The following is a 17690-nucleotide window of genomic DNA, read 5'->3' on the forward strand; positions in this document are numbered from 1 at the left end:
CGTAACAGGAGAGAGGAGGTCACCATAACATTTAATGATGGGAAAAGTCCAACAGATAGGTGTCAATGGTGTAACACTCTAGAAGACGTAGAGCACATTATCATGCAGTGCTGGAAATATGATTCAGAGAGGGAGCCATGAAAGAATATAGTGCATGAGGCAGGGCAGGAATGGAGTTTAAAATCAGTTTTGAAATGGAAATTGGAAATTAGGGATTAATAGATTATATAATTCAGACAAGGTTGGGTAATAGGGTTTAAAGTGTTTGTTTTGTTTGTTTTAGTTTTTTCTCTCTTCATTTTGTTGAATTCAGTTGATACACAATAAGTAAATGAATCTACACACTCCGATACAGAAGGTGGCAGTATGCACCTTAAAGTTAGTTTGCGACCAGAGAATGAACACAAAGAAGAAGAAGAAGCTTGTTTTTATAATGTCAGTGTACTACTTTTTGTGTTAGGGCTCTTACCTTTTAAACGTGCATCCCAAATAGTATTTTCTATTGCAGCTCTGCTGCGCTGCTAGCATTTGATGCTTACTTCCGGGAACTATTCGGAAAGACGCTCCATGATCCGCCATTGCTGTGAAAAACTGGTTCATTGGAGTGAACGGAGATGACGTGACTCTCTCCTTGAAGGGCTCTGGCGCCGGCGAAAGTCGGGCACAATTTCTAACCAGCATGCCTTATTCCAGCATTGATCACGTGAAGTCAAACGCATCTACTGTTCGACGACCGAAAACGTCCTGTCAGTCGCATGTAACGTTAGTAAATCTGTGGGGTAGAGGCACAACAAGCAGGCACTCTGTGGATATTTAGTAGCCTTTTATTTCATTAGCAGTGAATTCAGGTAAGGCTTGTCCTGTTTCATGATACCAACGGGCTTTTGAAAGTCCAGTTACTCTCCACTTAGCGTTAAGTCTAGCTAAACTTAATGAACATAGCTAACAGTTTATTTGATTTATGGTAAGCTAGCTAGCTTCCTTTAAAGTAAAGAGTGTAACGTTAAGTTAACGGGACCGGTTGTCACTCATTAATTGAGTAATTTATGCCAAGTCCGTTTTAAGAAGCTAGGTAAATGTTAGCTGTCCAGGGAAGTATAATATACTGCTAGCAGTGACATTAGCCACCGAGCTAAGTAAGGACAAGCCATAAGCTCAGCTAAGTTATAGCATAGTGACAAGCCATAAATCGAATTGACGTGTGTAACGTTACATAGGTGTTGGAAGAAGTAAGACTTTCATGAACGTATATTCTAGGATTTGTTGTGAAGATGACAAAATATGCATTACATCTTACACACTACTTATGTATATGTTACAAGAAATTTGATTCTGGTTTTCAGTAGCTAACACAGTGCCAAGACCAATCCTAAAGGTATAAATGAAGACAGGACAATAAAGACAAACATAAACATAGTTATTATGTACAGGCAAGTGCATATGAAAATAGCAGTATATACAGTGTTGTGGTATGGCTAGTAGTAACTTACTGTATATACAGTTAGTACAAGACTGTAGGGCAGTGTAGTGAATGCTGAAATAACTATTGTATTGGTAATGTAATAGGTTAACACTGGTGGGTGATTATTAAAATCCTTCTGTCAAGGTACAAATAATTTAAAATTGTGATATTGACAGATACGGCGATAAAGAAGATCAGTTGAAAAGCTTTGTATGGATAAAATAACCAGACAGATTTGGTAAAGCTCTTTCTCTTCGCCTTTACAGGACTGTGCCAGAATTTGGATGGAGTCGGCACACAAGTTTTCATTGTCTTGTGTAGTTGCAGCAAGAGACCTCAGGGTTCAGGATTCAGGCCATCCTGTACATCAGCAAGAGAAAAATGGTCAAGTATTTCTGCAATAACATTGACATCAGGAGTACTTGGGACCATGTTGTCTCGGCATTTTGGCAGAGGTACCCTAACCCATTCAGGTATTGTAATGTTTCAGTGGTCGGTATTTTATCATTTTGCTCATCCTAAATGTGGTGGGTGTCAAAAGCCAACACAGCCTTTGAGATAATCTATTTTCTTAAGTCATTCTGTGCCTGAAATTAGAGCAAGGACACACAATCGTACTCGCTCAACTTTGTCTAGATATAGGTGACCAGAAAAACAGAAGACAAAATTGTAAACCTTTGCTTTTTAATGTGGTATTTCAACGGCTACTGTAATTTGCAACCAACTTCATCATAAATTGATACGAATTGTTTACATTTGTAGATCAGTATTGATGGATTAGGGGTCACAATATAACACTTTCACTATGTGATTAAGACGACAAATCCCATCATTATGATTTAAATATTATTAAACCCCCATTGCATTTACAAAAGTTCAACTCAATAGAGGATGTTTGACCCTTATGTACATTGCTTTGTATTTGTGAACCTACAACTAAAAATAGCACTTAGTCATGATTAGGATAGAGAACTGAGAAAACATTTCAGAGAAGTAAAACTAGGTTTAGCATTTTCAGAATTACAATTTCAGTCTCTTTTTTATTGGTGTCCATGACTTGACCTAACAACATCAGAATCTTGAGAGGTCTTTGTTCTATTATATCTCACAAATATCACAGTTGCATTTTGTGCTTAAAAGTTGCGCCGGGCATTGACTGTTTGAAAGTAGATCACTGTTTCAAACATAGCTGAAATAAATCACAAACTGATATGAAACCTGAAAGTTAAAGGAGAAGTTCCCATTTATTATGGTCTGTCTTAAAACAACATTCACATGCCTATATATACTTTGACACTGTTTTTGCTTGCTGTAATCATTCCTAATATTCATACTGGCCATGAAGAGATCCTTTCTTAATATTTTTCCAGTGGAAAAGATGGGAATGGGGGGGGATAGGAGGACGACAAAATCCACTGTTCAAAAATGTATTCCAATGTTGAACTTTGAGTTAGTCAAAGTAGAGAGTTTCCTCTGAAGTTAGTCTTTTTAGTACAGAATTTCTTCTTTTTGTTTACACAGAGAGTGTTTCCTTGCTGAGCTGTAGTGAATGTATAGCAAAAAGGTGCACTGGTACTTAAACAGACTGTAACTTATTCCTTGTGCAGACTACACGATTTTCAGCGTTGGCCGACTTGTGAAGGGAGTCTTGAAGTCGTTGTGGCGTTCACACTACGTGGCTGATCGGTGACAGGGGGTCACACGCTACACAAGCTGACAGCGGCTGTGTCACCCCACGCTGGTCTCCAAACCACATTTTGACAAGATAACACAGGTGAAATGTGAAATGACGTGAACCTACACATGAAACAGCTGTTGTTTGTTATTATAAAGATAGCAATTATAAAGACAACAAAAAATATGGGTGAACGAATGGATTAGCACAAGCAGGTGGCAGGGATCGTCTGTGCTACAGAGAGAACTGGAGGTGAGTAAAAAGTGTTTTGCGGTGGAAAAAGTAGCTGCCTGCTCTCATTGGCTGGATGTGGATGTCGAGTCGGCCGACTCTTCCAGATATTTGGCATGCTAGATATCTGGCAGACGCTAGCGATGTGTCAGAAATGTGTCGGGGAGCCGTTTCGATGCGTCGTCGTGTATTTCACACATAACGACTGGCGACCGCCGATTGACCGCTGATTTACCGAGCTTTGCCGAGCTTTCCGAGCGGCAAATCGGGCTAAAAATCGTGTAGAGTGAACTAGGCTTTAGAAGACATCCGCTTGATATGTCTAATCCAGACTGCTGAAGCATCACCTTCACATAAAATTAAATGATTGTTAAAATAATTTCATATTTGTTTTTTTAGGTTGACTATGTAACAACTGTCCAGGGACTACAGATGAAAAATAGTCTTTTTATATTAAATGAATAAACTTTGGAATGTATTTTGTCTGCCATCACTTACACCTCTTAATGGCCAGTGTGAACAGAAGGAATGATTACAGCAAGTAATAACTGTTTCAGTGTATAATTGGGCATCTGACCGTTGTTTTAAGCTAGATTTTAAAAATGTGATTGCGTTCTTTAACGGTGCCCAGTAGCTATGTAGCTGACAGGGCTGTATGATTTTGTATCTATTAGCACCCATGTTCTCACAGAGGACGTTGTGTACCGGGAGGTGACTGCGGACCATCGACTTCTCTCCAGACGCCTCCTGAAGAAAACCAATCGAATGCCTCGCTGGGCAGAGCGGCTCTTCCCCGCCGGCATGTCTCGCTGTGTGTACATCGTTGAGGACTCTATTGTAGACCCTGTCAACAGGAGCCTGACCACCTACACCTGGAACCTCAACCACACAACTCTCATGGTGAGGTGTCTGATTCTCTGTGGTTTGTTGCTTTTAGTGTAACATTCCCATTTCATTGTTATGAACCTTTTTTGCCGCCAATTTCCCATAAGTGTTCTCAGCTGCCTGAGTTTCTTAAGGCAGCTGTAATACATAATGTTTTTTTTTGTGATAGTTGTATATCCAATGAGAGTGTGTAAACACTCTGCCAGTATTAAAAAAGGTTGTGTGAACCTACAGGGAATTATCACTTGATTCTGCAGCTATTTTCAGCTTAACGGAGCTTTCTATCAAGTTTGAGCTCATTGTTTAGCCATTCAGCCTACAACTTAACTTTTTCATAGGGTCATTTTTGGCTACAGCATGTTGCTGTTTTCAGCAGAAAAGCTCTTAAAAACACACTGTACGCTAACTGGTCAGCACCAAACTGCAGACAGAAACAGTTAGCGACTAGCTGGTTAACATGGTAGAGCATTTAACAGATAAAGAGCCAGATATTTCCCTCAGGGGATGGTAGAGACCAAAAGAAATCTCCAGTGGTTAGTTATCCCCTTGGGTCTGCGATATAGGAGAGTACTGTATTCTGACATCACTGTTAAGTGTCATTACGGGTGCAATATCTCATACCTGGAGGTTCCTATTTTCTACAGTTCAAAAGCAATTCGCAAATTCAAAACATGTGTTCTTATTCCTTAGTGTTGCGGTTTCTCCTCGCTTGATACTGTACACTATGTTGGTATGTTGAAGTACAAGAGACTGTACTCTGTACCATGGCTGCAAACTGCAGTCACATGTAGCTGCTAATCCCAGGAAGGGTATTATTAATGCAACCAGCCTGATCTTCAAAGGAGACGAGTGTTTGAACGCAGTTCAGATGTAATAATCTCCCAGGGAAGAAGGACCTTGACATGACTTGTAAATTTGCAGCTCTTAGGTGTGCTATTTTCACATTCTGCTGTACTGCTGTGCACTATATACTAATGCAGGGTGGATGTAAACTACTCATGTTTTTAATCTACTGCAGTGTAAAACATAACCGGAAGTTAATCTAATTAACTGGTTGTGGTCAAAGAGCTGGTCTGATCAAAGCATTGACAAATATAGACAAGAAGAGTCTGGGAGAATACAGTGTTAAGGTAACATTTGAAACACTAAACTGGTAGTCTGCTACAGCTTTGAGACCAAGGGTGGCATCACTTAATACAAACAAAACTAAATGTGGTGGCAGATTTTATTATGAATCCAGTCATGGCCATCCTATTCCAAATCAAACTAACATTCCCAAATATTTCTGGCTAAAATTGATTGCTTTGCTATATTATTCCTCTCACATAAATTAAAGCTAAACCTTAAAGAGAAGAATTCAGTTTGTGTTGTCAACACTTATATAAAGTGGTGTAGCGTATGCAAGTCAGCTCTCGAGGACCTGTATGTCGAAATTGTACATAAAAAAAATAAAATAAAAATGTGAAATCGTTCCACAGCTTTGTCCTTTACTTTAACATGCTGTGACCTTTCTCTCTCTCCCATGTTAGTCGGTTGAGGAGCGTTGTGTTTTTCAAGACTCTGTGGAGCAGCCAGCCACCACCCAGCTGAAACGGGAAGCGTGGATATCCTCAAGTGTTTATGGATTCTCCAGACCTATTCAGGTACTTTTAACCTCTTTGTGCAGTAAGTAATTGCACATGCTTAAATCAAAATGTTAATCTATTCTGGGTGTAATTAATTAGATGAGACATTTTCATCATATTCATATATTTATTTATTTATTTATTTTTTCTCCCTTTGAAAAGTTTTCTGATTTCAGCTAGAAAGAGCCATTATGCTCTGTTACATGAGTCGGATATGAACAGAGGTGTAATAGTAGTAAGATAGGAATAGTATTTATTTATAATCACTTACTTTTAGCTGTCCTACAGTGTAGAATATATATTTGCGCTTCAGTTCAAGTATATACATTTGTTTTTAACCCAGAGGGTAACATACAGAATACTATTTTCAATGCCTTAGTTTAATTTGTAGGTCATAGTATGAGGCGTGGGAGGCTGTTTGCAAGTGCCAAAATAAAGAAGTTGCTTATTTAAGGGGAGAAGTGAAAAGGGTGCCAAAAATATGTCAACCTAAAATTGTTATTATTAGATGTGGAAGATGCCAGGCTTGCTACAATATCCCCAGAGAAAAGCAAGGAGAGGAATGTGAGCGAAGTGTTGTTTTTCAGATGTGTCCTCCATGTAAAGCCATTTCCTGTTCTGACTTTTTCCCAGGAGTTTGGATTGGCCCGCTTCAAGAGCAACCAGGTGAAGGCCATGAAAGGGCTGGAATACGCACTGTCTAACCTACAGGGTATGTACCCTTCACCAACAGAAACGGGAGGGAAAGTGCAAGGGAAAGAGAAGAGGGGAACAAAACAGTTTATTTTAAATTGCTGCCACTTCTGGCAATGAGAGAACTCATACTAGAATTAGGGATTTCCTTCCTCAAAACATTGTATTGCGCGATACATTGTACACTATTTATTTAACTTATTTATGTTAAAATTTATATGTTTTGTATAGTTTGGACACAGGGTTAAACATCCTTGAAACATCTTCCGGTAAAAGTAAAAATTGACGTGGCTCGCCTCAGACGTTTTATAAAGTTTTAATATTTACCCTCCCAAGAATCCTGTGCAAAATCAGCTCGATGTCATAAAATAGTTTGAAGCAGTAATTACTCTGCTATCGGAAAGTTGTCTCCGTTAAGCCTCTCAGTATTGACCACATTTTTTCAAAAAAAAAAAAGGTTAATTCAAGCAGCCTAAAGGTCCATGTTGTTGCTTAGAAATACCATGTGGGACATGAAACCATGACAACTACAGAGACAAACAGCTTGGCTTTCTGAATTTAGGCTCAGACCAAAATAATTTAGGCAGTGAGTGTCACATACACAAAATACTGTAGAGCAGGTCAAATGAAAGGCACTTTAAAAAAAGAGAGAGAGAGACGAACACGGCAAAAACATCAATAACCTAGACCAGTGCTTCTCAAACCTTTTTGCATCAAGGATCCCTAAACTGACACAAATTAGACCACTGATCCCCCCTTGATAAGAGTTTGTCCCACGGTCCCCCATCTGACTGGACTTTTGCTTTTAGATGTTTTATTAAAGAAAGTGTATGAAACCCATGACCCAAGTAGTCATACAGTCTGTCATTGTGTAACTTATGGATGGAATTATAACGAAAATAAAGTATTCCCCTTTTTGCTGGGAACCCCGTCAAGCACCCCTGGGAGTCCCCAGACCCCACTCTGAAACCCACTGGGCTAGATAAGATAAACAACAGAATTAAAGGTGTTTTTCAAAAGATATGGGTCCTCAGCAGCAACAGCAGCTGTAGAAAACTGCAACATCTGCCAATCAATCAATCAAGTTTACTTAAAGTGCAAAATCACCAAGAGACATTGTCCTAACACACTTTACAAAATGCACTGAAATTAAATCAAATAAAATCATAAAATACAGAATGCATGTAAAAAAAAAAAAACACAAGATAAAATGCAATCACAATAAAATCAGCAAAATAAAATGTTAACGATTTAATCATTTAAAGTTTGCTCAATCCAGCCGTAACTAAAAGCTTTATTAAACAAAAAAGTCTTAAGTCTAGCCTTAAAAGTGGTGACGTTGTCCATATCAGTCCGTATCTGTATCCCCAAGTTAATATTTGAGTGATAGACCAACCAATAGTTAGTTTAATCTGATAGAAGACTAAGAAAACCAGAAAATATTTCCATTTGAGAAGATTGACCAAAAGAAATGACTTGTGTTCAGCGCTAATCACAAGCCTGTATTTGTCTTGCACAAATCCTTAATCTTTCATCAGACTCTGAAAAATAAAACTTAACAACTATCTTAAATTGTTTAACCTTTTTTTTTTTTTTTTTTTAAGAAGACAAATCAATGCAACACAAAACATTAAAGTTGGAAAAGTCACCAGAAAGGTGAATGTGAATCACAGGAAGGCATTAGTTGAAAAGAGAAGTGAGGCTTGTGTTGCGCTTCAAACTGTGTTTTGCTGATGCAGCGTACTGTTGTCTGAAAGGACGTAGTCCCGTTGTTGTGATTCTGTCCCACTTCCCCTTTGTTGATGGCACTGCAGGGATTGGCATCAGGCTGAGCGTTGTGGTAAGTACGTTAGCAGTGGGGCATCCATCTGCCATCCCCGGCCTTGCCGAGGGTTGTCACATGATGCCATACATGAGGCTAATACAGTAGACCGTGTAGCCATGGTAGTGTCTCTCTCCACTTGTGTGTTGTGTATGCAGATGCACACCGTATTTGTCTTGGAAAAATCAGAGAGCAGAAAAGTGACTCAAACGTGAATCTAGTGTAAGTATAGAAGTAGATAGTGTGTAGTTTAGTTGACACTTATTTGAGATAAAAAACTGAACCCTAGTCATGACCTTTTTATAAGAGGAGAATGAGCAATAACAGTATTTTTCTTTTTACCCCGAATACAACAATGAATACGTTGTCATTAATGATGTCTAATATCCAGCTAACAAAGGGCCATGTGTAATTACCACCCACTGTAGTTACATTGTTTTAAATCACAATCTCTAAACGTTGATCTTTTTAGTTAAAATCCAGCTGAATTATATTTGAAAAACCTTTTGAATAAGAATGGCTGCCTTCTACATTGATCAGTATTTTAATATTAGTATTTTTTACATGCAGCTACCAGTATGCTTACATAGACATCAGAATAAAGTAAAACTGGAGTAAATACTACAAACTGTATGCAAAACAGTTTAATGCGATTTTTGATGCTCTGATATTGGGGTTTAGAGGGGAAAAAAGTTACATATGACATTTACATGATAGATGAAAGAAAAATATGAAGATACAAAATATGTTACACAGTAGTGGCAAATCTTTGTGACTGTTACTGCATTTTGCCATTGCATGGCAGTATAGTCAATGACAAGTGATGCGGAGCAGAGAGGGCCTCCAGTGTTGTTGCTTAAATGACTTAAAGCCATTTTTTATTAATTTTCATTTTCAGAATATTTTTAATTATCAGATTTAAAATTTAAAAAATCAGCTTGGACAGGGGGAGAGTCTGAGAGAGCATCATCACATGTGGGACAGATTTATGGGTCTGTGTGCCACTACTGTCAGCTGATCTGGATGTTAAACTGAAGTTTGTGTTTTCTGCCTTTATAGATCAAATCTGTCAGACACAATATTCATCTCGCAGGTCCACGTACACTGTTTTTAACATTTAGCTCAGCAGCCTGCTTCTGATCTCTTGCTGTGAATAAATTGTCAGTTAATTAGCATTACTGCTATCATCAATGGCTGATGCAAAACTATGAAATCAGTTAACTGATGTATTCAGAGAAGCTGCTCCTGGGTAATTATTACATGGTAACTTGCTTTTACGCAGGGGAACTATGAATCTGAATATGGGCATTTTGTTACAATAAGGGGGCTACACCTACCTTGTTTGGTCTGGACTTGTGGACAGTTTGAGCCGAACCAAAATTACAGGTGTGAAATCTCCCTGCGACCGCGGTCTGGATTAAACTGACGAATTTTGGTCTGACAAAAAGAAGTAGTCTCTGGTTGAACCATGGTTCAGTTCGTCTCTAGTGTGAAAGGATTTTTTTTGGATAGTTTGGACTTTAAGAATATTTGCAGGAAGTTTGGTGGTGACCGCGAAACCGGAAACAAACAAATGCACTGAAATAAGGAAACAATTATATATAGCCCGTGACAGTGTATCTTTTGAAACAGACGGCCTTTATGGAAGCAAATTGCCGCTCAGCCACCTTTCCTGCCGGCGGCGGCAATATAATGTTCACACAACAAGGAATTTTACTTGCCGAACATGAACTAGCTGCAAAGTGTAACTATGCAAAGTTCTTTACAACAACAAAAATGCAAAGGATAAAGTTAATCAAATACATCTTTCATTGTCAGAAGCTCAAATTAAATTAAATTCTTCCAGTATATTTATCGCTTTTTATGGCTTTTTTATATAATTAAGTGTGCTATATGGTAGCTGCACAATATAGTTTAAATTGTCCAGTCCATGGAGTACAAAATATAACATGACATTGTTGTAAAAGCTAACCGCTGAATTGACAACACGCTGATGTCAGATGCATGTCCATTTACAAACCAATCAATGTCAAGTATAGGGTGACGCAGCCCACGTAGATGATGACGACATGAAGTAAGTCTGCCATGTAAAGTTGTGCAGAGATGGCTGCCATTATCGGTGCAAGAAGGAGACACAGCCATAATGAAAGAAGACGTAGAGAAAATAAAAATATCAGATATTATTCTATATCCAATATATAGAAATAAAATTATTTTATTTATTCGATAAACTATATGAATTGAAATGTTTGGGTTTTTTGTATTTTCCTTGAAGCTTTGGCAAAACTGTATTAACATTCATGCCAATAAAGCAAATTTCATTTCGATTTGACTTATTTTCTCCGTGAGATGGAAGAATTTAGAAAGTTGCGTGGCGCTGCGGAGAGCCCCCAGCTGCAGTGCATGGATCACACGTAAAATTCATCCAGCCAGAGCGAAGGATCTGCTGGTATTTCCTCGCGTCTGGGTCATTCCAGCATACTGTAGCTTTTTCTGCTGGGGTTTCCCAAAGCAGTTTTTCAGGTGTGCTGTCCCAAGTACTTAGTGCAATCTTAGGCAGGATGGGCAGGTACATAGGATTTTCACACACTGACACACTGAATGAAACAAACCAAGGTTTTTATGCAGAAGCTGCTTTCCCTCCCGACTGTCCATGGCAGAAACCATTAAAAGATGAAAAACCCTCATTTAAATACTGACACCTCCATTGTGTTTGCACCTGTTGTCATATACGTAATAATTCTTAGTTAATCACCCGTAACAGGTACAACAATTACACGTGTAAAATTTTAGAATGCACACGCAATTTAGTACTCTTTATTCCGGGTGTTAGTAAATCAGGCCCTTAAAGTAGTTTTTTTTTTTTTTAGGAAAATGACTAAATATCAGAATCAGAAATACTTTATTGATCCCCGAGGGGATATTCTTTTGTCACAATTGCACACTTGTCAAAGGTAGATAGATAAAGAGTATATAAATATAATAGTATAAATATGAAATATAAAGACAAATATAAAGGTGTGTGGGTATGTACAATATTTACATTATTAAGAATTATTATGGTGAACCAAAAAGGACTAGTGAATAAATAGCAGCAGAGAATATTGCACATTAATTATTAAACGGGTAATATTGGACAGAAACTAGATAATGAGGTCTAGTTTAATAACTGACTAAGTGTCAGACACTTAAAGGGAGGAGTTATAAAGTTTGATGGCCACAGGCAGGAATGACTTCCTGTGGCGCTCTGTGTTGCATTTTGGGGGAATGAGTCTTGCACTGAAAGTCCTCCTGTGTTTGAGCAGCAAGTGACGGAGTGGGTGGGAGACATTGTCCAAGATGACATGTAGTTTGGACAGCATCCTCCTCTCCACCCCCACAACGTCACTGGCCTTGTGGATCAGTTTGTTGAGTCTGTTAGTGTCCGCTACCCTCAGCCTGCTGCCCAAGCATGCAATAGCAAACAGGATAGCACTGGCCACCACAGACTAATAAAATATCCTCAGCATCGTCCTGCAGATGCTGAAGGACTTCAGCCTCCTCAGAAAATAGAGACTGCTTTGGCCCTTCCTGTAGAGGGCTTGCGTGTTCTTGGCCCAGTCCAGTTTATTGTCCATGTGCACTCCCAGGTATTTGTAATCCTCCACAATGTCCACAGGGACCCCCTGGATGGAAACAGGGGTCACTGGTGCCTTGGCTCTCCTTAGATCCACAACCAGCTCTTTAGTCTTTGTCACGTTGAGCTGCATATGGTTCTGCTCACACCATGTGACAAAGTCCCCCACCACAGCTCTGTACTCAGCCTCGTCACCCTTGCTGATACATCCAACCACAGCAGAGTCATCAGAAAACTTCTGAAGATGGCAGGACTCTGTGTAGTAGTTGAAGTCCGTGGTGTAGATGGTGAAGAGGAAGGGAGAGAGGACAGTCCCCTGCGGGGCACCAGTGTCCTCAACTCCCAGTCGGGGCTGGTAGGCGAACTGTAGTGGGTCCAGAGAAGGGCTGACCATGGGCCGCAGCTGATCCAGAACCAGTCTCTCCAGGGTCTTCATGATGTGGGAGGTCAGTGCCGCAGGTCTGTAGTCCTTGGAGTCACTGGGACGTGGCGTCTTTGGCACAGGAACGAGGCAAGAGGTCTTCCACAGCACAGGGACCCTACTGAGACTCAGGTTGAAGATGTGGTGAAGGACTCCACATAGCTGGGGGGCACAGGTTTTGAGCATCCCGGGACGGACACCGTCAGGGCCTGCAGCCTTGTTGGAGTGGAGTCTCCTCATCTGTCTTCTCACCTGGTCAGCAGTGAGGCACACAGAGGTTACAGGTGGGGGAGGGGGAGAGGAGGAGTCATCAGGCTGGTGAGAGCTGTTAACCTGAGAGCCAGAGGAGGGGGGGGTTGGTGTCTCACAGGAGGGTGGGGGACAGTGAGGAGGAGGAGGGGGAGTAGTGGGGTTGGAGGTGTTAGAGGTGAGACAGCAGCTTAGTTAGTAGGGGGATGGGCGGGAGCCATTGAGTCAAATTTGTTAAAGAACAGATTAAGTTCGTTGGCCCTGTCCAAGCTGCCTTCAGCTCCTCTGCTGCCAGTCGGTCTGAAGCCAGTGATGTTCCTCATGCCGCTCCAGACCTCCCTCATGTTGTTCTGCTGGAGTTTACGCTCCAGCTTCCTCCTTTACTTCTTAAAAAATAATCTTATTTTCTACTTCTAGGCGTTAGACTGAGCTAGAGAGGGAAAGCCAGAACACAAACCTTGTACCTGCTTTTCACAAAACCCTGTGCAAAAGAAGTTAGTAACTGTTTAGCATTTATAGAGCGGAAGGTACCTCAACAATCCGCAATATTTTTAATTCCACTATCCATTGCCAAAATCACACATTTAGATTTAATCAGACCAGTTTATGTAAAATTGATACAAAGCTACTATATTTATAGAACCACATGAGATCACTTGTATTTTTATACACTGCAATACAATGAATCACTTGTATCAAAATCAGACTAGCAGCGTCTGAGAAACCACCTGATACCAAAGCACACAGATGGACAGAGAGGAGGACATGTCCCGTCTAACTTCTAAAACTGCAGCGTCTGTTTTTCCAGACAGTTTCTTCAGAGGAAAATAAACCTAAAACGCTTGTAATACTGTCACTTAACAGGTCTTTTAAGTAACCAGCCAAATGCAGACTGTGGGAATGCTATGATTCATATGATATTGTGAAAGTACCTAAAAGGTGGTTTTATACAAGCAGTGAATTCACAACTAGCCGCTTTCACCTTTAGCCCCAGTTAGCGGGGCCGCTATACACAAGAACACATACACAATGTACATACACAAGAAATCAACTTGTGTAGTGAGGAAAAGGAAACAAGTTAAACAGGTACAAGTGAAATCTCACGTCATATCACCCTGCGACTAAAACACTGAAATATTATGCTATTAAATGCTGCTTTTATTCTTTTTTTTGTGTGTGTGTGTGGGGGGGTTGTTTAAAAGAATGTACATGGTAGAAATCAACTGTGTAAGCAGTTTACACTTTTCTTTCTGTCTCACAGTTTAGTCAGTCATAGTGCGATTCTAGTTATTCTCACCTGAGGTTACTATAAATTTGGAGGTTCACAGTGAGGTCAGACTCAAATAGACTCCGATGACAGGAAATCCAGTGTGAGGCCGTTACAGATATGAGTGTGTGATTTATGTTTTGTCACCTTTCCATCTTGCGTGCTATTACATCAGGTCACTTTCAGACATGAACCTCTTTACATACATGTGATGGTAACTTGACATATTGGTCTCGAGTCACTTTTACACACGGCACAAGTTTGAATTCAGATTAATGTAAAGGCAGCACAAGGCCAAATACTAAACTTCTCTAGTCAGTCTCTTAAATTTTTCCGTCCATTGTGATCGGGGCTAAACAGGTTAGAAAACCTTTGTACTACCACAGTAATAATCAGACCAGATGTCTCTTATATTTTGATCTTTCATTCAGACCAGCAGCATCAATGAATAAATTAATATCCTGCAAAAACAACTTCCTGCTTGTTTGTGTGCGGTCAGAAAATTTTGCTGCCTATTTTATAGTCTATATCTGAAACTAGAATTAAATAATAGATACACCAAAGTTGGGTCAAGTGCCCCTGTCTGAACAAAGCCATAAGGAACACGTAAACATCACCTTATGTCCGAACAACAAAATGGCATCACTTTAACAACTCTGTGAAGCCAGCAAAGTTATGTATTCTACGTCTGAAAAGGCCTTAAGAAATCTCTCTCTCTCTCTCTCTGGACACTCTGGGCTCACAGGAGAGACGCCCCAGCGGTTGCTCAGGGACACAGTGAAGGATGCTTCAGAGAAGGCTAAGGAGGCAGCCAAGAGCCTGGCTTCAGCTGCTGCTGTCCCACAGAAACCCCAGCAGTACGTCTGACAGGACAGTGTGTGAAGGACTGTTGCAGGTGACATGAACTCAACACAATGCCTTTTTGATCATCTTGACTTGACTGATATTTTCTGGGATGTCGCTGATTGCTGTTTTTTCTCTTAACGCTGCAATCTGTGTTTTCGTCGGATTACCTCTGTTCACTACGCCCAATCTTTTTCTTTCTCTATTCTCAACTTTCCGTCTTCTCTGTCCGCTTTCATTAAACCTCAGGTGCTGAGCCTATTTGTGAAACAAGTTGCCTTTGTGGAAACTTTCAGATTTTGACCAGCAGCACCCTTTAATGCTGAAACTACATCAGGTGTAAATGCACATTTTCGTGTCTTGCAATATATTTAATGTATCAAATTTGTTTTAGTATGCTTATTTGCTTTCAATATTATGGTAAAACTTGGTATGGCATTTTCAAATGTTATAAAATACTATGCTTTAGGATTTGGTAACATAATACTGTGACTGAAGTTTTAATTTCACCTAAGGATGGACAAGGATTATAATTTAAAGGCTTTGTTTCTTTGTTTCAAATGACCCTATTTTTCCCATGTTCTTGTGTCTAGATGACTAATTAGGCCAGTATTGAGCGAGCATGCTGCAGTCTGCAGCAAACGAAACAAGGCTGCAGCAAACACAGGTGTTGCTGGTCCACCACTCCATCGGTACGTTAGTTTTTTTTGTTCGTGTAATTGTGTGTCTTTGGTGTTTTAATTGGTTAAAAACACCAGTGCAATGTACTACACAAACAAACTAGCCAATCGAAGCAGCGGTAGATCAGAGAGGTAAAATTACTTTTTTTGTCAAGGGAGTCTGGTGGCTTTGACGAGGGCATTATAGAGACTTCTACTTGTTAAATAACGCAGACCTTTCTTTTTAAAAGAAAATTTCTTTCTATAAGGATCCTTTCCACAATGTTGTCAGACACAAACAAACGGAGACTGTCAGCGGCAAAAGCAAGCACTTTAGTGGATGTACTTTTGCAACAAGGATTATATTGCAGCCCTGATTCGCTGCTGCAGTGTGCTCACTCAATACTGGACCAATTTCAAAAGATGACCCAACTAGTCACATAGACACACAAACATGGGAAAATAGGGGTCCAGTATGCAAAATACCAAACTTACCCTTTTAATAGTTCAATGTGCATTTAATTTAAACAGTTGTTGTATATTGGTTCCTCATGATTTCTTTCTTTCTTGACATTTCCTGGGTTTGCATCTGTACGAAACTTCCCACTTTGAAACACATCAGCACACTGTATAGGTTACTAGTGTCAGCACATAATCTATTTTGTAATATTGCACACAAATGAAGATTTTGTATAAACGCTACTGGTTAGTCACTGCCAGCTCAGCCGGAATTGAAGTGTCACAAAATACCAAAGTGACTTGTATCAAAAAAAGTCGGATTGACTCAGATTTACTCTCTAATGTGATAAGCCTTTAACAGTATGACTGTGTCATTGAGGTGTGTCAATGAACATATTTTAAAGTATATAGTTTCAGTCTGCCTGTTGATATGGTAGTGATGAAGATGACTGGTCAAAATATTTCACTGATTGCATTCCCTTTTTAGATAGAATTGTCTGGATTTATTTTGCTGTAAGACTTGAAATATAGTTCAAAATAATTAATGTGATGTATTTATGGAGGATTGTTTAGCATTAAGCATTTGTAATATGGAGTATGTAGATTTATTTTAGCCAGGTTTAGATGTTAACAAAAAGTATGTAAAACAGGATCCATTGGACATTTAATCAAAGAGTTGAATGTTTTTTTTTTGCCACAAAACATGTTTAACCAACCCTGCAAGTTAAAGTCTAGTGTCTGTTGTCAAATTAAGCTTTAATAAAAAGTGATAATTTATTGATTTAATTTTGCCTCTTTGTTGATTTCACCAGGTAACGTTTCTCTGCTTAAACGACAAAACATGAACTCTGACCTTTTTAAAAAACGAGTTAATATTCCAAACTGCAGATCAGTTTCACAGCTGCACAAACCAAACAGGAAGCCCTGTAACATTTGAACACCTTTATCTGCATATTCCTGCTGCTTTGTTCAGTTGAAGGTTGTCACTAGGCTCCATTTCCCCCACAATAAGCGGTGTGTAAATCCGCACAGTGTATCATACATCATTTAACAGGCAGTAACAAGGCTGCGGCAACTTTATGTATAAAACATTTTAATTATATTACAATGAGAGAATACACTATACCTTCAAGTGTTTGCTCAAATGTAGCCAGCACCAGGTACTCGTGTACACACACTCACACAAAAAAAAGGAACTTATATAACATCTTCTGAATGCATATTACACATTCGCTAAAAAGGAACATATTCACAGGTCTCTGGCACAGAACTCTCCCTACTCTGCACAGTTGTCAGCCCAAACAAAGTCCCCACCGTCCTCCTTCTCAACTAAATCCCAGCGAGCCCGCCCTCCTCCACAGCCTCTAGGTTCTTGTGGGTACAAGAGATGAACCATAATGCTGGTGTGACACCCATCTTAGAGCACTGTGTAGAGGGTCACCAGATGCATAAAGATGCAAAATAAGGAGACAAGAGTTAAAAGGCTGGGGTCTGGAAAGCGGGATGTTGACCTAAAGGTTACAAGTAGTTAAAGCTATTTATCTGAAATTACATAAAGGGACTTTTACTAATCATTCAGCACGGAAGGTTTAAAAGTGACCATTTATTTGGCAGGAATAATATTTCATGGAAGTCCTTGTGTTGATTTGTACAAGCACCATTACTCAGCAGGCTCTGGCACAGGTTGGTGTCTTTCTTCTGCGTTTCTAATTTCATCTTCTCTGCCTTGACCCCGCTCTGTGTGCAGACTGTCCTCGGTCTGTGGTTCACCCTGATCCCCCCC

General features: G+C 39.7%; 1 protein-coding gene across 4 annotated transcripts; it reads left to right on the top strand.

Annotated features, from left to right (window-relative positions):
• Positions 1-446: 446 nt before the first annotated feature.
• On the top strand, positions 447-16693 carry LOC123969199 (PRELI domain-containing protein 1, mitochondrial-like). Of its 4 annotated transcripts, none has more exons than XM_046046360.1 (7): positions 449-848; positions 1729-1935; positions 4043-4268; positions 5783-5896; positions 6512-6590; positions 14692-14841; positions 15039-16693. In XM_046046360.1, the coding sequence occupies exons 2-6, from the start codon at positions 1844-1846 to the stop codon at positions 14811-14813; spliced, it is 633 nt and encodes a 210-aa protein (XP_045902316.1). In that variant the 5' UTR covers positions 449-848; positions 1729-1843; the 3' UTR covers positions 14814-14841; positions 15039-16693. The 4 variants fall into 4 exon arrangements, with proteins under 4 accessions (XP_045902318.1, XP_045902316.1, XP_045902317.1 ...); XM_046046361.1 differs by having other exon boundaries at positions 15383-16693; XM_046046362.1 differs by having other exon boundaries at positions 447-848; positions 1729-1917; positions 14692-16693.
• Positions 16694-17690: the final 997 nt, after the last annotated feature.

This window comes from Micropterus dolomieu, linkage group LG04 (assembly GCF_021292245.1).
Source record: "Micropterus dolomieu isolate WLL.071019.BEF.003 ecotype Adirondacks linkage group LG04, ASM2129224v1, whole genome shotgun sequence".
NCBI classification, from domain to species: domain Eukaryota; kingdom Metazoa; phylum Chordata; class Actinopteri; order Centrarchiformes; family Centrarchidae; genus Micropterus; species Micropterus dolomieu.

What these genes read in the sequence shown, in the direction of transcription:
- LOC123969199 (XM_046046360.1), top strand. Translation starts at nt 1,844, where the DNA reads ATGGTCAAGTATTTCTGCAATAACATTGACATCAGGAGTACTTGGGAC. An exon ending in TCAACCACACAACTCTCATG is followed by an intron (nt 4,269 to 5,782) that starts GTGAGGTGTCTG and finishes CTCCCATGTTAG; the next exon opens with TCGGTTGAGGAGCGTTGTGT. An exon ending in CGCACTGTCTAACCTACAGG is followed by an intron (nt 6,591 to 14,691) that starts GTATGTACCCTT and finishes CTGGGCTCACAG; the next exon opens with GAGAGACGCCCCAGCGGTTG.